Source organism: Varanus komodoensis, unplaced genomic scaffold (assembly GCF_004798865.1).
Source record: "Varanus komodoensis strain SLA01 unplaced genomic scaffold, ASM479886v1 scaffold6_4, whole genome shotgun sequence".
NCBI lineage: Eukaryota > Metazoa > Chordata > Lepidosauria > Squamata > Varanidae > Varanus > Varanus komodoensis.
Genome location: NW_025336347.1, coordinates 19,095,430 through 19,118,675, shown reverse-complemented (window position 1 = coordinate 19,118,675; position 23,246 = coordinate 19,095,430). Strand labels below are relative to the sequence as shown.

General features: G+C 45.7%; 2 protein-coding genes across 5 annotated transcripts in view; one reads left to right on the top strand and one right to left on the bottom strand.

Moving 5' to 3' along the window:
• Nucleotides 1-4,376, top strand: part of TTLL3 (tubulin tyrosine ligase like 3) — a 30,324-nt gene extending 25,948 nt beyond the window's left edge. The window contains exons 15-16 of the mRNA XM_044451712.1: nucleotides 3,881-4,038; nucleotides 4,287-4,376. Coding sequence (XP_044307647.1) covers nucleotides 3,881-4,038; nucleotides 4,287-4,376 — 248 coding nt within the window. The remainder of the gene's footprint in view (nucleotides 1-3,880; nucleotides 4,039-4,286) is intronic.
• On the bottom strand, nucleotides 2,200-19,694 carry RPUSD3 (RNA pseudouridine synthase D3). Of its 4 annotated transcripts, none has more exons than XR_006416777.1 (12): nucleotides 19,565-19,694; nucleotides 18,080-18,222; nucleotides 17,234-17,278; nucleotides 16,936-17,032; nucleotides 15,722-15,829; nucleotides 15,471-15,555; nucleotides 15,102-15,228; nucleotides 13,541-13,680; nucleotides 11,558-12,013; nucleotides 7,477-7,567; nucleotides 6,914-7,037; nucleotides 2,200-4,661 (listed from the first exon to the last, which is right to left on the bottom strand). XR_006416777.1 is itself a non-coding variant. In XM_044451877.1 (9 exons), the coding sequence occupies exons 1-9, from the start codon at nucleotides 19,675-19,677 to the stop codon at nucleotides 11,735-11,737; spliced, it is 1,137 nt and encodes a 378-aa protein (XP_044307812.1). In that variant the 5' UTR covers nucleotides 19,678-19,694; the 3' UTR covers nucleotides 10,603-11,734. The 4 variants fall into 4 exon arrangements, 1 of the variants encoding a protein (XP_044307812.1); XR_006416779.1 differs by having other exon boundaries at nucleotides 2,200-2,392; XR_006416778.1 differs by having other exon boundaries at nucleotides 7,514-7,567.
• Between the last annotated feature and the right edge of the window lie 3,552 nt (nucleotides 19,695-23,246).

The window sequence follows — 23,246 nt, the reverse complement described above, 5'->3', positions numbered from 1 at the left end:
AGAGTGACAGGTGGGTACAACATCTGAAAAGGAAGAAGACAACTATTCGAACCTGTTTGAAAGCCGGGTGCCACCACTGCAAGCTAGTTGACGCTGGGCCCTCATCTGGGGCTTCATGGCCTGTACTCCATGCTTCACAGGGCCCACCACTAGCTGCTTGCCATGCAGCATGCTGGAAGGTACTTGGTCAGCATCTGGTTCTGTTTCTGCTCAGCCAAGTTCTTCAAGATCTGCTTCTCTTGTCTTTTAAGAACCTTCCATGTTCAACCTCTGTTTCTAGCCAGAAAAGAGCCAGGCTTCATAGTACAGAACATTTCCTGCCATCCTTCCTGCCTCCTCTTACCCCTTTTTTTTTGCTGTACTGTTGACACAGCAGTGGTAAGGGGACTGTGGTCTTTTGCAGGGCACTCTGCATGTGTGAGGGAAAGAGGAAGGAGGAAGAATTCCTATTTTGCACTTTAAAATAAATAGAATTTATTTATCATGGTATCCAAAATCCTGCACCAAGAGGAGTTGATTTTGCATTAACTTTTCATCACCCTTATTCTACATTCACTGCTTATGTGGAGAGGGAAAGTGCTTTGCAGTTGTAAATCCCGCTTGTTTCCAAACTCTTCTTCTTCTGTGGGCATTGCCTACATATGTTTCAGACTATCCATGTTGCCTCACAGAGTCTAGAAACTCTCTTTTGAAAAAAGGAACACAGCGATTTCAAAATGCTGAACTCTGTTCCCAGTACCAGATCAGTGCTTGTGGGATATTATTGTGGAATGAGAGTACATACTCACTGATATCTTTTGCTGTGTGTAGAGGAAACAAGCAGAGAAATTGTAGGGGAAGCTAAGAAGAGCAGCCAGCCCTTCCAGTTTGCACGGGGACAGAACCATGAGACCTGCTGGGCAGGGAAAGGAAAGAGAACCCTGTCTCCTCCCAGTGGGGTCAAAACGAATATGCAGGAGCCCACTGATCTGAGGTTTTCCCAGGCTCTTGGAATACAGCTGAAAGTTAGAAGGCAGGAACTTCAGCTTATCAGGTTGGACAAATTAATGGAGGGCAAGCCGATGATCAAAGATGACTTGCCTTGATGGCTGCATACTGCCCGTGTGCACCATTTGCTGGGGGAATATGACTGGGAAGACACTGTTGTGCTTGTCCTGCTTGGGAGCTTCTCATATGCATCTGTGGCCACGCTGTGGACAGAATGCTGAAGCAGGCGGGCCTTTGGTCTGATCCAGCAAGGCTCTTCTTCTGCATATGGCCATCTATATGCTGCATTGAGCAGAGACTTGTGGAAGTTGCCACAGAAAGTGAGCTTGCGGTAACAGAGAACAGCCTGGGAAAATGTGGGTGGTTGCTGCTAAATGCTTACAGTTTTTCGGTGGCAATGTGGAATATTAATGGAGTGATGGTCTTTCATGGTGGTCCTTGATCCCTGCTCTTCTGCTTCTATACCCCTATTACTCTTCCCTAAAAGTTTACCAGTGAATAATTCCTGACATTTTATTGTATAAACAAATTACTAATGGGCAAGTAGAAACACACCACAGTACATGCCAGATATTTAATGAAGAACTGACATAGTGTGCATGAATAAGTCACCAGAAAATTCCAGCAGCTCAGGCTGACTGAAAGATCGTCCTTTTTGTACATGTGTCTTCCAAAGTGTTGCTCAGTTAGGATCGCCTCTTTCTGCACTATCAAAATCGCGCATTGTCTTAATAGATTCCTGCTTAGATTCCCCATCATGATTTCTAATGATGCTATTGGAATCTTGCCTCCCTTTTAAAAGAAGCCTTTGCCTTTAACAGTGGTATACTACACTGAATTCAACAGGTGAAGCTTCCCCCATCACTGAATCTTCATCCCAAGGGGAGCTGCTGTAATAGCTGTATGAGAGCTATTATTAGAGAGTAAAAAGGGTTAATGTTTTCCTGAACTAATTGTCATAAGTATTTATGCAATATGCTAGAAAGCTCAAAGCACTTCCCATACAGAAATCTTAGGTGTACTTCTAGCAAATTCATTTTCCTGGTATCTATCCTTATATAGCTAAAATAGTAACAATCTGGCCACAAGAGAATGGTGTGAGCAGGCTGGAAAGGCACCCCACTCGCTTTCCAGAAATGCAAACAATCTTTAGAGATTTTTCCCCAGAAGGAAAGCCATGTTAGTTTGTTGCAATTAAAACAAGAAAGAGGCTTGTGGCCGTTTTAAAGACTTTATTATGGCATGAGCTTTTGTGGACTTTAGGCTCTAAATGCTAATACCATAATAGATTCCTTAGTATCTGAGGTGCTAGAAGACTCTTCCTTGCTTTGCTGTAATCACCGGGAAAAAATGCTCATATTTCTGGTTCCTCAAGCTTCTTTGCTGTTTTGGAAGGGGAAAGCCCCTGGAAGGAACAAAGGAAAGAGAGGGAATGGAGCCACCGAAAGGGGACTGAGCATGCTCAGTAGCCAGACAAGACTCTGTCCTGGGGGAGCATCCTGGCCGGCTGCCACCCTGAAAAGAGCGCTCCACACCACAGCATCCTGCTGTGAGCCCCACTCCTTCTCCCAATAACAAGCAATGCAAGTTAAGTTTCTGCCAACCACCCATGGCAGGTGAGGAGCAGCACTGGCTAGGAGACCAGCAGGCTGCTGCTTGAGATGACTGAAACAGGGTGGGGGAGCGGTCCCAGCCCTCACCCCAAAGCCTCAATGTTGTAGCATCTCTGAGATACAGTGATGGGGATGTTGCGGGTTGAATTTCAGCTCTTAAAATGCAAGAGCTCCTTCCCCACCCACTGACCCTAAGCGCTTTGTGCACCAAGCAAACCCTCAGCCGTCCCATAAGGAGCAGCAGAGGCCACCTCTGCCCATAAAACCCACAAAATGCAACCAGACTTCTTGCTCCACCAATAGCTGCCATCTTCAATATCAGTGGGGTGGTGTATCTACTCTGAATTTCAGTCCAAACTTCAAAGGAGATCCCCATAGTGATTAGCCTATTTTGGTGGATTGGGTTCAGCAACATGGATGGCTCCATAAAAGTTCAACACACCCCACTGCCATTAGAGTCAGCTATGCCCACAGTCTCATTCTCATCAGATTCCAATTTCCTGTCTCCAAAACTCTTCACCAACTATTGCTTCTTTTCTCTTCTTTCCATAATAAAATTTGCTATTCTGCACAGTGACATTATCTCCAAATATTTTCTCCCCAACTGCTTTTCATTTGGAGAGATTCTTCCCCTTCAGGGCAGGGATGAAGAACCTCAGAGTCCTAGGAGCCAATCCCTGGGATCCTCAGATGACCCCACTCACTTTCCCCCAACTACCAATGATCCAATGGTTTCTCAGCCTTTTGTGTCAAGCAAAGGTTGAAGTCCTCTGTGCAAGGTGTGTGTGTGTGTGTTGGCCCAGCCCCTTTGCTTTTGGTCCTGATCACCTGCAATGCAGCTGCCAAGAGCTGCTGTGAAACTTAATTCAAGCAGAAAGAGGTTCAGGGGCTCTGGCTTCAGGGTAGAGCCTGCAGACGAGATAAGTGTTTTTCAGTCCAGAGATTCAGCTCTATGCCTGCCTGCTGCGTGGACCTCTTCAATGATGGGGCGTGTGCTCTGTTGCTTCTCCATCCATCTCATTTCATTGTCCATTGCTTCTGTTTTCTTACCTGCTAGTTGCTGTGGGTTAAAGTGTGGCGAGTCAGGGGTCAGAGCCGCCTCACGCCACCCTTGCTGTTGCAGACTGCCATTAACACAGGGAGCTTTGGAAAATGCTGCACAGTTTTGCTTCCCCGTTTCCGTGAATGGCTGAGAAGCCAGCCGCCAGCATTCAAGGGGCAAGTCAGTGTTCGGCACGTCTGGGTCTCACTGTGTGGCTGTGTTATTGGTTCTTCCCCAGGCCCGGCTGCCCTCTGCAGACTCCCCCGCCTCTTCTGCAAAGACGGAAAGGCCGTGCCACGCTGGACAGTGCTGTGCTGCCGCTCCAGGGCGGGCCCCCTGCTTTCTGGCGCTCCCAGACTCTGCTACCGCAAGGCAGTCTTCTCTTGCCAGTCGCAGGTATGCAGTGAGTCCGCGGGTGCTCACGCGATGCCCCTCCTGCCCTGAGGAGCCTCGCTATCCAGGCCTGCGTGCCTCTTCCTGCAGTGGCCAAGACAGGGACTGCCCGAAGCAGCTTTCTCCAATGTGACCTTGTGCAGCAGCTTTGAGCAAGAGCTGAGGTGGCGACATCCCGCCCCCTCATTTAGCCAGGCTTCCTTCTGCCAGTCCAGTAACCTTTGCTCCTTTCCTCGCTCATGTGCCCCTAGGATGAGCAGCAGCAGGTCCTGCTGCCTCATGTACCAGCTTTTGAAAACCAGATGTCCGTCTTGCCTCGTGTGGGGGGGAAAAGGCTGTGAGACCACACAGGACCGTTCCGTCAGGGCAGCCGACGGTCTTCGGCCTGATAAAACGGAAGGCAGAGGAGCAGCGCCATGGGAGTCGCACTTCGAAAGTCACCTTGGTTTGGAATGCCTTGAGTACCCTGAGCATGCAGTGCCATTCCCGACCCAGCTGCCTCAGTGCTGAAGACGGTGGGGCCTCCTCAGGCTCCCCAGAACCGCCATCAGACGGGTGACTTCGCCTCCGGCCATGGCTCTCCCTTTCCCGTGCGTGGATCTCGGTGAAGTCTTCAGTGGTGCATCCTGCAAACCGGAGCATCCTGTGAGATCCTTTTCTGCTTCCCACACAAGAATGGAAGAACCTCAAAGCCATGAGATGAAATGACTGATGCTGCAGAGAGCCAGCGAGACCCGCAGGACACAGAGAAGGGGCACTGGTCAAGGCCGAAGAGGAAAGCGGTCTCAGTTGCCTCCCACTTTGCACGGGAAACACACACCTGACCGTTCTCTCACTCTGTTTTGCCCTTTGGGATGATAACCTATTGTTGTTGCTCTATCTCATGTGGTAAACAAATTGCCCTGACTGTGACCCTCTGACTTTGTCAAGTCCTTAACCTGGGGATACGAGTGACTGGCACGGCTGACGCTCAACCGGGCAGCCACGTCAGGCCGTTTCCATGGGTCCGCTCATAGGCAAGAGTGTAAGTGCAGAGGATTGGGGGCTCTGGCTTGTAAGTACCAGAACACTTCTCTTTCAAAAAGAGAAATAGGTGTAAGTGCAAATGCAAGGCTAAGTGATGGAAAAATGGGAGAAACCTTCAATTTTATACTCCTATGGAGGTTTTCTTAGAAGTTATATGAAAATACAGACACCAGGCCTTGGGCTTAAGGTGTATGTTTCACAGGGAATTGCCAATTTGGAGCCAGAAGTCCAGTATGCAAAGATTATTTTTGCAGTAGATTTCAAGTGAGCTTGCTACTCTTTTGTTTGGCAGCTGCTCTTGTGGCTTTAGCAACTGTCAGCCAGTCCAATTCCACTGAGGGATGCATTTGTCCTCCCTGAATCTTTCATCCAGGGTAATGTTCCCTTGAATTTCTGCCAGTCAAAAAACTGCTAAAGGCACAAGAGACTGGTGAGAAAAGAGCACGAGAACCCAAACTTCATTTAAAAGATGACTTGAGTATTACATTTCCAAAACTAAGGAGGAGAAGCTACGTAGGGTAGCCAGTGTAGACACAGCTTGAGCAGTGCACGCTTTGGAGCAAGTGAGAGGCACTTGGGACGCAGTTCTTCTGAGGCCCAAGCTCAGGGAGAAGCGGTTCCTTGTGTAGTTGGATTTGCACTGTCAGCTCTTGTGTCAGTCGCAAGGCCATCTCCACCTGCCCTCCCCGACACACACCTTTAAGCAGTAGGCTTGAGTAGTGCTGACTGGCTAACCTTTGTGGCAACAACAGAGCCACCCCCTGACTTCTCAGAGCCAATTTTCAGGGCAAAACATTGTTTTCCATATGTTCACTTGGTGCTTTTTTAAATGACTGGATGTATATGCAAGGTACTTTAAATAAATTAAACAAGTCTGCCTGCAGCATGGAGGAATGGGCAAATAGAAAGAGGCAAACCAGGATTCAGTTCACATGCTGCACATTCATCCTTTTTGGAGCAAGGAAGCTGCTCTCATCTGAGAGCATTAAAACCAGCAAACCATCCTCTTTCTCTAGCTGGATGTCACGTTTCTCATTGGGACTATTTTAACCAGTGTTTATGAACCTTTACAGCAGCAGTAAGCATGATTGTTAGATTACAGCTCCCATCATCCATGACCTCTGGCCGCACTGACTGGGTCTGGTAGGAGTTGTAATGCAACAACATACAGAGGATGCCACATCCAGACTTCTGTTTTCCTGTAATGTTTCTCCCTCCCTGCCCCATTCCACCTTGTGATGTTCCCCAAGCTCATCCTAACCCTTCCCTATAGCGAGCAGCAGTTGTTTTTCAGAATGGCCTAGGGCAGTGATGGTGAACCTTTTAGAGACCGAGTGCCCAAACTGTAACTCAGAACCCACTTATTTATTGTCAAGTGCCAACACTGCAATAAAACATGAATTTGCTGGCCACCAGCACAAGGGGACAATGTTCCGCTGACCACCAGCTTTTGGCCAGCCCTGAAAAAGGCATCGGAGTGTATTCCCTACCTTGCTTACCTTCTGCTAAAATCACAGTCCAAGCAAATCCCTGGCAGCTCACTGACCGGCCATGCCAGTCTTGGCTAATGAGTGACATCTTGCCTAGCACCCTTAATCTTTCCGAATATGTGCATGGCTGCTGGAGCCAACAGGGAGGGCCAACAGGGAGGGCTCTGCGTGCCCCTTTGGGCACGGGTGCCATAGGTTTGCCATCACTGGCCTAGGGGTTCAATTTAGTTTTTCCAAGGTAGCCACATTTTGTTCAAAATAGCCCAAACCCAGAGAACGAAACAAGCTCCTTTGAGCACCCTTTAACCTTGGCTGCAGAATAAGGAAGACACCATGGTATGGGGTGGTGGAGGAAATCTCACCCTTGACCCTGGAGAAGGCATTGTTTCTCTGCTGCTTTGCCTCTTTCCTCTTCCGTATGAAGCCGTTTAGTAGGTCTCTGCCACACAAATGCTGTTGCTGAAGTTAGAGCATGGCAACATCCAGCTGCAAAACAGAGACAGCCACAAAACTGAGAACACTGACCTTTACATATGACTAATGACGTACTGGTGAAATTTCAGGGGCAGAGTTAGGAATATTTGTGGGGAGGTAGTTCAGTCGTTTTCCTTTAAATCCTAAACCATTCCCTGTGCTACCAACCTCCCTTGCAGTAATGTCTCCATATCCCTTTATCCTGCTACCAGTCTTGAAGGGAGTTCCGGATGGTACCAAACAAGGCCAGGTGTTCTGTTTGTTATCTTTAGAAGGACTCTAACTGTGCCAACTCGAGCTGGAAGATGGGAGGTGACAGAAGGATGCATGCTGGGCAGTGGGGGCTGAGCCTGCCCCCAGTGTTTGTTCTGCTCCCTCTTAACTATGTTATAGGTTGACTTTTACTTCCAGTGGTATCCACCGACCTCTATGAGACACAGCGACATCTTACCCACAGAGCTGATTCCCGTGTTCTTTCTCTCGGTTACCTTTTTGTCTGATGGCCTGCTGAAACTGGTTTCCAGATGTATAGATAATAATCACTGCATAATGACAAAGTGGAATGTATCAAATGCTTGCCTCTGGGAAAGACATGATTATTTTAGATAATGCATGATTTTTGAGTGCAAATGTTCATGTTGAAGATTTTTTTTTCATAATAGCATATTATGATTTTATAGACCTAAAATCCAGCAAGTCTCCCATGGTTTCATTTGAAGAAGGGCCCTTAGAAATGAAAACAGTTCTTCCATGCTTTAGGCTGCCTTCCTCCAGTTTCCCTCAACATCAACCAACTTGGCCAAAGGTCAGAAATTACAGCTATTGTCCAAAGCAGTTGCAGGGCATCCGGTGGAGAGGGTTGTTCTGGGGAAGGATGAGAAATCTGTGTCCCTCTAGCTGCTGCTGTAGTGCAACTTCCGTTGCCCCTGCATGTGACCCATGCTGGTGGTGCCTAATGGAGAATGGAATCCAACTTCTTGAGATTCAGAAGTTGCTCACCAGTTTTAGGATGTGGGCTAGGGTCCCCATCATCTTTCCACCAAAACCCCATGGCACGAAATCATGTATGAAGTTCTGAATGAGTGCCAGCTTCCACTCAAACACCTTGTGGTCTCCAGAGCCTTGCTGGCAGGAGGCGATGCAGGTGGAGACAGAAGCCTTAGCTTAGTGGCAAAACTGATGCTTTGCTTTTAGAATGTCCTCAGCAACTCCTGTCAAAGCATGTTGAGTAGAACATCTTCTGAACAACTGGAAAGCCATTGACAGACTTAGTACTGAACTACAGATCCTGCCATCCAGCATACTGGCTAGAAATGATGGGAGTTATAAGCCAATACCAAGGGACCCAAGGACTACTGGACTAGACAGACACATTTAGTCTGACTCAGTCTAAATGTCAGAGAATGTCTGGGTGCTGACTATGGTATTTGCCATGTCTTTTAGCTTACATATTCTGGCAAGCTTCATAAATGTTCAGTTTTCTTATTCTTCCCCATCCTTAGGGTTGTCATCCATTATTTTTAGCCTGTTTCAATAGGCTGAGATGTAGACAGGTAGCAGGTAAAACTTCTCCCAGACATGAAAAATTTCAGGCAGCCATTAAAGGAACATATGCAGGGTCCATTAAAAAGTGGCAACTCTATCCACTCTAAGCACACCGATTAAGATTAAAAAAGAAAGCTTTATTGGATGCATCTCTTCTGGCATTCCTGGGTCACCACACTAGTGAAGATAATCAGAAACACACACATCATGCAGTTATATATGGGATTGTACACTCCTCCTTAAGGGTCTTATTTTTTAACACTATCATGCTGGTTGATTTGTGAGTTCCTAGTGTGTAAATGTGAATAAACTTTACTTTTTATTGTATTCAATGAATCTTTGTAAAACCATTCTAATGTTTTGAGTAAAGAGTTCTATTGGTGTTTTTTCCACAGCAGAATGAATAAGGTGGTAGTCTTTTATATTACCTGCCCCAGCTGCCCCTCCCTCAGTAAGCAAGCTTTCTGTAGGGACAGTGATTTCGGAGGTCTGCAATCATTGCTACACAAGAGCTGCCCAAGACCAGTTTGCATGACCAAACAAGCCAAAATGGTTCAAGCAGCTGAGCTTGCCTGTTATGTGATGCACCATTAGCATGGTTTTTTGGGGGGGGGGGGGGGGCGGAACCAGACATATGCCTGGGTGGGTATGTAAGCCAATAGCTCCCACCAGACACCACCAATATAAACAAGCTACCTTGGCTAGTCCTGATCATTTGAACTATCTCCCAATCCTTTACATATCTGTTTCTACCACTGGCACTAACTACTGTTTTCTCGCAGAGCTGAACACCTCCCTTCACAGTAAAGAAAGGGTGAGGAACCTGTCTCCTAAAGCATGCTGGATTCAATTCCCATCAGCCTCAGCCAGCATTAACACAGATGGGAGTTGTAGTTGGGCAACACCTGGAGGGCTTCAGGTGTCACAGTCCTGTTGCAAAGCTCTGGAATCTTCACAAAAGGATCCAAGGGCATATGGGCACCTGGGCCCATTGCCAGTTGTAAGAACACCCTGTTGAAGCAAGCCAAAGGTCTGTCTGGTCCAGCATCCTATTTCAGGAATGTCCCAAACCGGTTCACAAAAGCAGTAGCCCTTTTCCCTGCTGTTCCTCCTCGTGGTCTCTGTGCATCACACATGTGGGCTTTGGCACCAGTGCAAGGCCTAGATCAGAAGGAAACTTCTACAGCTTACAGCATCCAGAGGTTTTATGGTGTCATAACTAGCAGGCACTGAAAGATCTAGTCTCTGTGACTTTGTCTAACCTTCATTTAAAGGCAATCTAGAAACAGATGTTTCTACCGCTGGCACTACTGCTTCAGGAGAAGCATTTCAGTCTTTCAAAATGGGAATAGAGGAATATGCAAATATTAGTGTGGTGTGGTCACCAGAACAACCCAGGAGTGGATTAAGCCAGCAGGTAAGAGGTTCCCCCATATTGCTGTAGATGATCAACATTTGAATTGCAAAGCTACTTTTCATGTTATTTGTGAAGGAACCTAAACTGCCAAGTATAGACATTCCTTTTATGCAGGTGTCCAATATGATGCCTAACATAGGAGACCTGTGAAATTTTAAATTTAGCTTATTAACTCTTGCCTCCACATGCTTCTGCTGTGGGGTGATATCCCAGGAGACGGTCAGGTGGTGACTGGGGATAAGGCCTCCTTTGTGGTGTCACCTTTTCATGCCCCAAGCACCTATTGTACTCTCCTATGTATTGGTAGGTGACTATCTTGTAGGCTTTTATACATTGAAATATACAATATACATTTTTATTGCTCACTGCTTTTATCTGCTGTTTTATATCTTTAAATGGTTTCTTACCATGTGTTATATGACTGGTTAACATGTTATTGTTTGTTCGATTATTATTTAACATGTAAGATGACAGAGTATTTATACTGAAGAGTGACTTCAAAAAATACATACATACTCTGGGTTGTATACTAACGTCTCATTCTGCTACCAAAAAAAACCCTAATGAACAGAACTTCTGTTTTTTTCCCTCCCCACTATCACCCACCACATCCTGTAAACTTCCTCTTTATTTTTTATTAAACTACATAGCAAAAACAATACAATATAGTAGCAAACAAACATTAACATAAACAATACATTAATAGCAGTGCTACCTCCACCAGGGCCAACAACTCCAGTTACTTAATGTAAGATTATTTATTTATTCAGGTTGCCCCACTTCTCTTCCAGAACTGCATTGGGTAAACCTGCTCTAGAGAGTTGGGAACCCTCCAACAGAGATTTCAGGGGAGCTGCCATGGGGGAGACAGAAATCGTGTTTCACAAGCCATATCCCTTTGATGGTGGAATGATGGGTTTGAATCCAACCCTCTTAGTCCAATTAACCAAAAATGAAAAACAACTCCTCCCCCTCAAAAAAAAAACCAAAAAAAAAACCAGGTGAAGAGATTTTACTTGGAACGCTTTCAGTGACAGCGGTCTAGCCAAAAAAATATTCAGGTTTTAAAAAACTCTACTGGAATTTAAACCTCCTGTCTTGCACGATTTTCAGAACTAGGATCTGTACTTAGCAAACGCCAATACCAAAAGGGGGAGATGCCTGTCCTCTGTTCATAGGACAGAGGCAGTACCTGGTTGTTCGAGGCCTCTGCTGGTGTTCCCCTGGGCAAACAAATCCAACAAGCGGGCACCTCCACTGCCTCGTGATCAGGATCAATTCGGAGAACTTTTGTCTTAGTGCTGCACTGATTATGATCCAGCCACCATAATGAATGCATAGAGGCCATTTAGGTTCGTGGAAGTGGGGCACTCCCAGTGCTGGTGGAGGCCCTGGGTTTGCCCAGCCCTTTCTGGCCTGGAGCTAAGCTGAGCGGCTGACAGCCGTTGCCACGGCACCCGCCAACACACACGGGCTAGCAAGGTTCCATTGCTCAGGGCAAACAGAAGCTCCGGAAGGAAGGCTGTCCTTGGAGCCCATTTGACAAGGGAGAGGGAGAGAGAACACACACCTTGAAATCGCTCCTGCAGCCAACTTAAGACTGACCACAGCTGTGAAGGAAGCCTTTGCGTGTCCATTTCTGCAGCTCTGCTTCAAGCTCTGTGAGCATCTTGCCAGCAGGTAGCAAGATTCTTCACCCACGCTGGCTGCAGTGCTGGGCCCCTTCTCCTGCTCTGGGCTCCTGGCTTTAAGGCCGCCCCGTCCTTTTGACTGGGGTGGGCTGAGGCTTCTGGATTTGGGCAAGTGCTTTGGATGTCTTCTCTCCCTGCTTGTCCTGTGGCAAAGCGAGTCCCAGGAGAGAAAGCGTCTGCAGGAAATACGGCGGCAGAGGGGCTGTGAGCACAGTGGTAGTGCTGGAGGAGGCTGCAGTAGGGAGGAGGAGCTGGTGCAGGTGGAGGTGGAGCGGCAAGCGATGCACCTGCTGCTGCTGCACGTGGAGCTTCTTCAACAGGGACTCCTCTAGAATCTACCAGGTGGAAGGAAGGGAAGAGGAATTATCATCATGAATCATGTCCATAGCAAAGCACTGGCAATCCTCATTTTATTCTTCCCTTGGCTTTCTTGCCATTTTTGTTTCAGGGAAGCTGACTGTCTCTTGGCAACCAAATTGAAAGGTAACAGTGACTTTTGTCTGAGACCTGACAGCTTCTTCATGGAGCAGGAATGTGAACTTGAGGGTTCCAGCACAGCATTTTAGACACACTCCAGTAAATCTTATCAGCAGTATCAACGTGGGAATACTTTCCACACAAATGAGAACCTCGCTCAACTGCCTTGAACATGCTGGACAGGACAGGTGGCATTAAGCACCCTGGGCCTATGCCATGTCACATAAGCAGTGGCTAAGGGCTGCTAAGGGGCTTTTTGCCTTAAAGCACGGGGAGCCTGGTCTTTGCCTCTGTGAACCTGACTGCTTACAGGATTGTCATCAAGCTCATGCTCCATGTGCCCCTATCATCAGCGCTTAAGTGTGTGGGTACTGCAATCCGAATGACACCCTCCCCTCCGTTGTGGAACATCCTCTCCACACCTTTCACCTTCAAGCATCGAACCAGAACTTTCTTCCCTGTGCTTTTCCTAGTTGAATTTACTGGCTGGTTTGAATTCTTGTATTGCTTTGGTTTCTTGCTGCTTATTTTATTGTCATTTTAATGAGCAGTTCTTTGATGGCTTCATAGCTTTCTATTTTGATGTAAACTGCCTGATTAGAAAGGCAAAGCCGAAGTCTTTTTCTCCACCCATCCAATAATATGTATCATTCCATTCCATCCTGTCCCACACCAGATCAAACTCCAAGGGAGAGACTTCCAGCTCTTGGCTGCACACACACAAATGCTGGGGATTTTGATCAGGATCTGTGGTCTATCTAGGTTGTCCTCAAGTTGCACTGGCTAATTCCACTTCCCAAGTCTAACATAGGCCACTGCTATTCTCACTTTCAAAGATGGGAAATGTGAACTGACTTCTTAAGACTGTGTCCAGTATTATACCAGATAAAACCCTAGGTGAGAGGCTCCCAGATTTCAGTTACACAAATGGCTAGAACAAACCTGGGCTCTGCAATCCAAGAATGAGTGGTGAACCTAAAGCTACTATGGAAGGTCACTTGCCTTCTGGTACCTTGCAAATTTCCCCTCCTCCTCCTCGCCAATTTAGTAATTTGTTGCTCCTACCAATTACCAGTGTAGTAATTCACTGCCAATTTCAAATGGTACGGATGTCATTATTTTAGAGTATTTGCAGTCAAAATAATTGGTCACTCCCCACTTAAATTGACCTTGCAAGTGACTGGAACGTACCAATCCTAAGGTATGAAGATGATCATTTAATCATTTGCTTATTAAACTTCTATTCTGCACTAATAATCCCATAGTGATTGACAGCTACATTTGTGTACCAAGTGACCATCCAGAGTGAAAAGCGACATGAATGCGCACTGACTCCTTTTCCCAGGCTCTCTCCCCAGTCTTGCTAAGCTGCATCAGTCTGGCACCTGTGTCCGAGGCAGAGTAGTTTCAGCAGGCAAGAGGAAGGGCTCTCCCAGTACGGTCCCCACACGGGAAGAATAGACATGGTCACCCAGGACAGGGCTCAGGATGAGGGTCAGGTGTACCAGGAGCTGGCCAGTGAAGGCTGTTGGGCAGAAAAATGAGAGATTCGAATCATAGAGTAGTAGAATTGGAAGAGGCCATGAAGGCCATTGGGTACAACCCCCTGTTGTTGCAGGAAAGGGTCTGAAACACAATACTCATCCGGCAAAAGATATACAAGTCCTTAAAGCTCTCTTAAAGACTTTGGAGTAGGATTGATGCATACAGCATCCAAAAATAAGATTAAAAATAAGATCAAAGAAAAGGTCTGTCATGGCCTCAGTATACACTCAAGAAATCCAGGTGCTGCCACCTGAATAAAGGCTGCTTAAAGACAATGTTCTTGTTGCATTATTTTCTTCCAGACTGCACTGTTTTTTACAATATTACCTGATAACAAGAAGCCAAACAGCACAGAACAGGTAAAAAGGGGGACCATGTAAATCAGAACAGGTACTTCCAGGAAGCAAGGCTGGAATAAGAGGAGAGGGAAGGGAAGGGAAGGGAAGGGAAGGGAAGGGAAGGGAAGGGAAGGGGTCCCTGCAGATTTTACTCCACTAGTCAAATGGATATAGGGGGTGGCACTCAGTTTCTAGGGTCATGAGCCAGAGCTGACTGAAGATGTTCCCATGGTCATGTGGTCAGCACGAGGTCACAGGGCGCTGTTTCTGGCCATAGCAGCTCTGGGTCCAAGTCATGGGAGAACCTAAACCAGTCTCACTGGTCTGGATTAGGAAACAATGCTCATGTACATTAAATGCAGGGCCATTTCTAGGGGAAGGCAAAGTAGGCAGACAGTGGCAGTTGTGGCAGGGCAAGGCCTGGCACATGGCAAAGGAATGCACTGCACTAGCAGCATCTGTTCTACAACATATTTCAAAAATGTTCAAAGCAAATAAATGTTTCAATGTGAAAAAAAGATATTAAAACCATAAGCTATTAATATCCCAGGAAGCAGATGTTTTTCCTCCCATGAAACCAATAACAACGGCATGGTGTGAGGTAGTCGCTTTGCTAGGCACTGAAAGACCTGGAGATGACACTGTTCAAATTCTTCTGTACAATCATGAGGACTAAAAACTTGACCTTTCGGGATTTGGTTTTGTTTAAGGCTGCACGGTTGTAGATTCTGGCTCCAGACTGCATGCTGAAAAACTTCAATTGCATGATAGGAACGCCTGCTGTTTCATGAGAAGCAGCCATTACTGAGCTTTTCAGGAAACTTAACTACCTCATTTCCAGGTGTTATCAAGTTTTTCCGCTAGCTTTGCGCATCACAATGGTTTAGGGTGGCCTCCCCAAACCCGATGTCTTCTAGATACATTGAACTACAACTTGCAGAGTCTTCAGCCAGCATGGCTAATGGCCATGTAGTCCAATGCCTCTCAAAGGCATCAGGTGCCGGGAGACTGCCTTAGACTGAACCTACTCCAGAGTCATTCCATGGTCCGCGCTGTAACGTACCTGATAAGGGCTGCAGTTGTAGCAGGGCGCAGCCATCACAGGAGTCCAGCACCTTGTAGAGCGTCCGTGTATTTTTTACCTCCCTCCTTTCGAGGCTGCGCTGAGATGGGGAAGCCACGGGCACCACCTGCAACCCAGACGGAGGCCGCAGGTCAGCATCTGCCTGATAATTTCACAGCCCTGCTGGTAATCCCTGTGCCCAGTCCAGGCAGTTGGATCTCAGGCAGGGAAAGACCAGACATGCTGGGGCTCTTCAGGGACCTGAGCTGGCCCTCCATACCACAAAGTACGTGCTGCATCAGCAATAGCAAGTTCTGCAGAGCTGCAGCTGGAGAAAGCCCTCCTCACTTCCTATTAACCTGTCCTCACCAGATCAAAATCTTCCACCGGCATCAACTTGAGGCCTGTACGGACTTCCCCCTCCAAAGCTGCAGGGATCCTGGTGGTGACAGCACTGTAAAGAAAGGGTTTGTCGTCAGTTCACTTGCATTCAACGTGGGCTTTGAGACACAAGCAAAGCAGAGCGGGAACCTACAGTCCTCCCCACTATTCCATTGTAGATTCCACACACAACACACTGGCTGCAGAAACAAGAAGAAATAAGCAAGATTCTAACTCACCAGTAAGTAGCAGCTGGACATTTTGCCCTCCGGCTCTTAGTGTAGAAATCTTGGAGGAGCAGGCAGGTATTTGGGCAACCTGAGAGCAGAACAAGTCCAGAACTCTCCCTAGGAACATACAAAACCCTTTAAAACATTCATTCTCTGACATAAGCCTTTAATCTGTCCCAGTCTATGGACAGAGGCTGAAAAATAAGAGGCAAGCCTATTCTGTCCTTTCCTAGCAGATATGAGATCTGAACTTGGATCCAGGACAATTTCCTTAAGAATCAACCACCACAACACTTCGCCATCATTTCTATGCCTGAAGCACCTCCAAGCTATTTTGTTTATAGCCAACTCTACCCTGTAGGCTCAGACCCATGAAGCTTGCAGCTGTCTTCCTCAGAGCTAACCGTTCCTTCCCCATAGGGCCCACAGTCTAAATCAAATGGTATGCAATAAGATGATTCTGACTATGTCTCCTTTCACTCTCAGCCAACATGTCCATGTGCGGTCTAATAAAGCTGGAGAGAAGCAAGTTAGAGATGGCTGGTTTGAGAGATAAAGGAGGCCAAATGAAAAAAGTGACAGCATACATGTAAAATCTATTAAGAAAACAGAACAGAAAGTCAATTCAATCCATACTACTCTACAGCCATCAACACCAATGTTAAAAAGTTCATAAGAGTCAGTCACAAGCCTTTTCACCGCCTTTAAGAACTATTTAAGAAAGTTCTGAAGCAGATGAGGGTTCAGCTGCTTAATGTGGATGGCAGCTGACAAAGAGAAGACAGAAGTACTCAATTCCTATTGGCTCAGATGTCTCCCAAAAGAAAATCTATGACCTTCCCAATGAAGGGGAAGTACAAGCTGAAGGAGCAGGATGGCAGCTCAAGATTGATAGGCAAATGGTCAAGGATCATCTGACTGGGTTGAATGAGTTCAAATCTTCAATGCCTGATGAATTCCATCTGAGAGTCATAAAGGAACTGGAGGAAGAATTCTCAGAACCACTTTCTATTAACTTAAAGAAATCATGGGCAGGGGAAGGCAGATCACATGTGTGCAATAAATAAATTAAACTGCACCTATCCTATATACAAATCCTATCTTTTTGAGATGACCTGGTACCCTTAGAATGTTTTAGAGCATGGCCATTGGAGAGATATAGTCTAAAACCAGGCTGCCCATCCCAAAACATTCTTTCCCCAAAACCTTCCTCAGTAACTTACTTTACTGCAGCTTTGATCACCTGGAGATCCTGCGGGAGGCCCAGCTTCTGGCTTAGATCCGGTAGAAGAGACAGGAAAGTCAATTCCCCTGGTTTGCCTATTGTAGACAGGGAAGAAGAGAAAATGCATGCATGTCACACCAGAGCCTGGCCATCTCAGAGACCTTCCCTCACTTCTGGGAGCAGCTCATTTAACTTCCCATGTGACAATGCAGCCTACCTGCCTGATTTCTGCTTTGCAAGTACACCTAGGACAACAAAGCAGTATTTGAAACACATCTAATGGTCACACTACATACCTGAAACAGGTAAGCCTGGGGGTTTGCTGAAGGCCACCAGTGCATCTGAAAAACAAAGCAAGCCAGCAAGTCAGGATCAGGCTGCCTTCAGGTCAAGCTTTTGCAAGTGTTGCAAATCCCCTCATGGGCATGTTCACAGCCTGCCCCAATTCAAAAGCCAAGGAAGGCCTGGTGAGATTTTCAGCCTGCAGGAAACAGGGCTTGGCTGAGAATTCAACTCTCTGCCCCTTTCTACATGCCATCTTCTTCTTTCAGAAGTTCATTATGCCAATTGCAATTACAGTATTAGGTAAATGTGGCAGTTTCAAAGTTGTAGATGAGTCATTGTCAGCGTTTCATACTTATCTATTTTTAGATTTCTAACATTTATTAGTGTGTCAACAGTTTTCCATATCCTTGTTTTCTTTCTTAAATGTAAATAGCATAAGGGAAGTACATACTAGTGCCTAAGTTTTACAAGTATTCCAACACAAAGGCCTACATAATGTGATATTTATATCTCTTCATTTTTCAAATGAAATATTCAAATGGTTCAAGCAATATAATTGAACAATAAAATTGACAAGGGGAGTGTTTTTGTTGTCTGCATAGCACAAGTGAAATAAACACATTAGATTACCTTCTAAGGGCAACAGAAACTTTTCTGATGCAAATCAGGCTAATTCTTTAACTTAATTGGTGCCAATTCAATGTTTTCTGGAAAACCAATATTACTAGCGGGGAAAAATGAAGGGAGAAAGAACATGCACACCACCTGACCTAAGCTATTGCCCTCCAGATACCGTGGCTGGTATTATGGTAGCTGTAGTCCAAGAGACCTAGTAATATGGGAGACAACATACGTACCATCTCTGTGCACCACTGATGCTGCCAGTAGCTTCAGCAGTTCCTCACGCCCCAGTGGGTTTTGGGGCCCCAAGATCTTTACTCGAACAGAATGGTCTGCCTCTGGTTTCCCCAAGCCTCTTTGCTTCAGAAACAACTGGTACCTACAAGAAGAGAAATTGTAAAAAGAGTCTCTGCTAGAGGGTGGATAACACAGTGCTCCATATGTTTTGGGCTGCAACATCCATCAGCCTAGTCAGCTTAACAAAAGGTAAGAGATGGTGTGAGTTGTAGGCCAAGACTTCTGGAGGGACACAAGATGCCCATTTCTGTGCAGCCAGCCAAGCTTAGGCACCCTACTTTCCTTGCCCTTCCAGATCTACAGTTGGCCCACCATGCTTACTCTTCCCCAACAATGGATACATGCTGGTCTCTGAACTGATATTTTGGGTTCCATCAGAGGGGAGTGGGGTGTTACCAGCTCTCGGTAACAAGGAGGGTCTATGCCCATTGAACAGCACACTACACACACAGATGGGATCTATGGGTGGGGAGGAAAACAGAGTTTTAAACAGTTTTAGAGAACTGCTTATTCTGAATTAAAGGCAAGGACCAGGATAACTCCTGGCTGATCTAGTAGCAGGTGTAAAGATGGCATTCTGGAGATGGGCAGCTATGCCTCCACCTCCAGACCTCTCCCAAGGCAGTTAAATGGCCACTGTGGCACAGCTTTCAAAGTAGCTGATAAGATGGTCAGTAGGCAAAAATAAAACAATTACTGAAGGAATAAACATCCATGTGAATCCTATCACCATATTCAACCCTTTTATTGCCCTTCACAGATTTGAGTCATGTTCAAACAAGCCCCAAACACTTTCAGATTCCTCTCCCTCCATTACCCCTTTACTCCACAATCAGTGACATCTAATACCTCCTTTCCACCTCTCCTCTACAAACAGCTCCTCCCCAAGTTCTCACATCTCACACTACTCAACCATACCCATGACTTTATTTGAAAAGGTCCCATCTTGCCTAGAAAATTGATCATAATTTTAAAAAGTTACTGCCCAATGCCAGGTTGTACTTAATAGTGAAAAATACACTCTGCACATGATTGGAGGTCCTTTTCTTTATAATTACTTTTCACGGTTGAGCACTGGCACTACAAACAGGTTCCAAGCTGAAGCCTGAAGAGGCACGGCTCTAATTAATTCCCACACATCTTCCTTCCCATTCAACAGGTTATTGGTCAGATATTTGGAAAATATAAGGTAATATGGAGATGTGACTAGGGAAAAAAGAACTTCCCTCCATCCAGACAGGACACAGTATTGGGATTATTCCCATTACTCCCTTTGTGACTAGCAAAGGAGGAAGATATTCAACAGGCAATACTCCCTCATCCCGTCACTGTATCTCCGTGTTGGGAAGAACCACATCTGCCTGTCGTGTGACACAAGCCTTGCCAGAAGGCAACCCACTGAGTTTCTTCACACTGCTTCTTACCATGCGCGCGTACTGAAGGATACCCATGAGCTTCCACACCCACGGAACAGGCGCCAAGCGCTGGAACCAAACATCCCGAGAGACCTTAGCGGGTTACGGAGGGGGAGGTCCATTCAGACAACCACGTGCATACAAAAAGCAGTCATCCTGGCGGGGGACTGCTGGGAGAAGTAGTTACACACGACAGAATAGGCAGTGCGTAACTCCGCCCCTTTTCTCGGACGACTAGGGATTGTGCAGCGCCACCTGGAGGGATAAATCGGAGAAGCCAGGAGAGCCGCTAACATAGAGCGGCGCGAGCGAAAAGAAAATCTTTGTTGCGCGACGACCATAGAGTCTATCCTCCAAAGATACAGAACAGCCGCCGGTGGAGCGGAAAGTTGCGTGGGGAGGTGAAAGGATGGGCGGACCCCTAAAAGGAGAGCGTCAGCATTTACGCATGCGCATTTGCGCTCTCTGTCCTCCGTCCCGGCCGTTTCAAGCCCCTCATGAAAGATGGCCTCTCGCGCAGGACCTCGAACCGCGGGAACCGATGGCAGCGACTTCCGGCACCGGGAGCGCGTGGCCGAGCACTTCCAGATGAGGTGGGGGAACTCGGGGGGTCCGCTCAGCCGGAAAGCCAAGGCTCTTCCCCGGCTTTTTCTCTCTCCAGCCTTTCCTCTGGGGACACCCCGTCCTAACCTGGGCGTTGCTTGCTCTGGTAATGGGGTTACTGCGAGCTTTCCCCTGCAGCTGCCGCAGCGGACGGCTGGGAAGACACATTTGGTTATTTGTGGCAATTCGGGGTTTTTTGCTTTTACATCCGACTAAAGAAAAGGGTATACGTCCTTTAAATAAGGGCACAATCCGAAGCATGCTTAGACAAAGGAAAGGAAAGGAAAAAGTAAAAGGCCCCACAAGCCCCAGCATGCCCCATGTTTTTGTTTAGGATTGCATGCCAAATAACGAGGCGTTACGGATGATGCTTCATTGTGCCATCGCACTGCCTTATTCACAGAATTTTACTGGGGTTCGTGCACTGACATGATCCGCTAGTAACCCGCTGATGTCGCTTCTGCTGTTTTTGTTTCCTATGAAAGAAGATCCATTAAAGGAAAAAGAAAAAGATGGCACTGCTGCACTATGCCCTCTTGATTGGTAGCACTTGAAACCCTCTGCCTGGAAGCTTCCTGGTGGCTGACATTTTAAAATTAACATTAAGCCTGCGGGCAGAACTACCTCGTTTCATTGATTGCTCAGGGAGTTGTTGTTTTTAAAAACCAAAGAGCAGGGTGAAAAAGCTATAAATAAATAAGAATTTAATATCTTGAAGTTCAGCTGATGGTTTCTCCTTTATTTTGTCTGTTTTTGCTCCTAAATATCTGCATGCAGTGTGATTGATAAAGCTGCAGGAATTTTGTTGGGAAGAAGTTGGTAATTTGGCCACAGCTCAACCTTTCTTCTAGATATTTGTGCATATCACACCTCAACTAACACTGACTTTATTCTCATATTCTCTGCTCTTCAAGATTAGTAGTGTAGCTCTGTACAGTTTCAATGCGTGATGACCCAACATACTTACCTGTGTCAGTGTTTTATTTCTCCATGTTCTTGAAAACTAATTTGTGAAAGGCTAGATCCAAGTTATTTGTACCCTTAATTTAAGGTAGTATTAGGCTGCCTCCATGGACTAAATCAGGACACCCACCTGTTCAAGGCTAGCATCTCAGGATAATAACACACTGAACATTTTAAAAGTGTAGAAATAATTATGCCAATAATATAGGCTTCTCAAATTTGGGGCTTTTTCTCAAGGATTTTGTTGTCTGACTGATGTAGAACCAACAGTGGGAATATGGGACAGCTGAACTCAGCAACACTGGCTCTTTTTGTAACCTGCATCTGCATTGTCGTCTTTTTTTACAAGTAATTGGTTTTTTATTTTTTTAAAATAGAAAACAACACAATAACAACAATTGTGACTAAACATCATGATCAAACAACACATCAACATCAGTGCTACCTCCATCAGGGCCGACAACTCTAATTACTTAATGTAAGATCATTTATTCATTCAGGCTGCCCCACTTCCCTTCTACAACTGCATTGACTCTTGTGGTGCTTCACACCCTTTTCCTTTTATTAAACCATATTCAATAAAAGGTTTCAAAATATTTTCAAATTAATTTTCACTTGTCATACCCTTTTTCCTTTTAATATCACAAGCTAACTTTTCATTAATACCTATATTCCAGTCTTCTTTATACCATATACTATGATATTCACCCTTTGTTTTCCAGTTCCTCACTATTATTAACCTTACTGCTGCTAATAAATTTATCATCAATTCTTTAGTATTTTGTTCCCTAAACAATAATGCTCCCTAAATACTCCATCTGTTCCCTAAATAATGACGACAATGCTAATCTAGGGTCAACATCAATATTTAAATTCAATATTTTACACATTTCTTTAAAAATCCTTTCCCAAAACTCATTTGTATATTTACACTTCCACCACATATGGAAATATGTACCCAGTTCTTGGGTGTTGGAATAGTCATTATTCATGTAATTCAATTTAACTGGAGTTAAGTACCATTTCCAAACCAGCTTATAAAAATTCTCTTTTATTCTCATTGACATAAATTTTTAAATTCTCTTATCCCTGCACTGTTGTCTCTGATCTCAGATAACAGATGGTGTGGCACTGTTGGTGTGCTCCAACAATGGAGTCATTTTCTTCATTTTCAGATCAGAGGTAATAGCAGAGATAATAGCAGAGATGTGGAATGTGAATCTCCTCTGAGGGATTCCTTCAGGGAGCAGAACTTGGAAGCTAACCTACACACTCTAGAGGAATTCCAAGAGGTGCCACAGGTTGGAATGAGTCCCACAATTCTATAGGTTCTGCATTTCTGATGTAGAAACTTTGGAACACAAAATGAAGTGATACCTTGTGCTGTGCTAAGCTATCATTTACTCCCCATTCCTTCCCCAAAAGTGTGGTCAGTTTGTCTTGCAGAATGTTGCTCTGTAGACATGAAAGTTTTCCCCTAATTAGGTAAGCAAATTTACCCCTAATTTGGGACTTTCCAGATCTATTGGACTACAACCCCCTTCAAATCTAGTAATTAAGCTGGGAATGCTGGGATTTATCATTAATACATCTGGAGGATCCCAAGTTGTGGAAGGCTAATGCAGTGTATGAAACCTCATAGAATAGCAGAGTTGGAAGAGGCCAACAAAGGCCATTGGGTCCAACCCCCTGCTAGTGCAGGATACCAAGTTACACCATCTCCTTCAGATGACTATCCAGTCACATAACTGTTAAACAGCTTGTGGAAAATCATCTCCCCTTGTGCTGGGTGGGTGGGTAGAGCTTCTACCCTTGGTCTTTCTGGTTTCTCACCAGCTTAGCTTATTTAGACTGTTTATACTATTTTTATTTCACCCTTCAGCCAAATTTTTTTCCGAGCATAGCTTATAAATAATCTGCTAAAGAAGATGGTACCTTCCTGCATGTTTACTATCTTGAAAGGCACAACTCAAGAAAAATGAATATGGAGGGAAGAGGGGAAAAGAGTTTCAAGAAAGCTGGTGAAATGAACTTGCTTCATCTCCCTTGGTACAGACTGTGTAGCAGCTGATGGAGATGACAGCTGAAGGAAGAGGAACCTTCACACAGGGGGGCTTCTGGACTG

What these genes read in the sequence shown, in the direction of transcription:
- RPUSD3 (XM_044451877.1), bottom strand. Translation starts at nt 19,677, where the DNA reads ATGGACCTCCCCCTCCGTAACCCGCTAAGGTCTCTCGGGATGTTTGGT. An exon ending in TCCTTCAGTACGCGCGCATG is followed by an intron (nt 18,223 to 19,564) that starts GTAAGAAGCAGT and finishes CTCTTCTTGTAG; the next exon opens with GTACCAGTTGTTTCTGAAGC. An exon ending in CTACTCTGCCTCGGACACAG is followed by an intron (nt 12,014 to 13,540) that starts GTGCCAGACTGA and finishes TCCACCTGGTAG; the next exon opens with ATTCTAGAGGAGTCCCTGTT.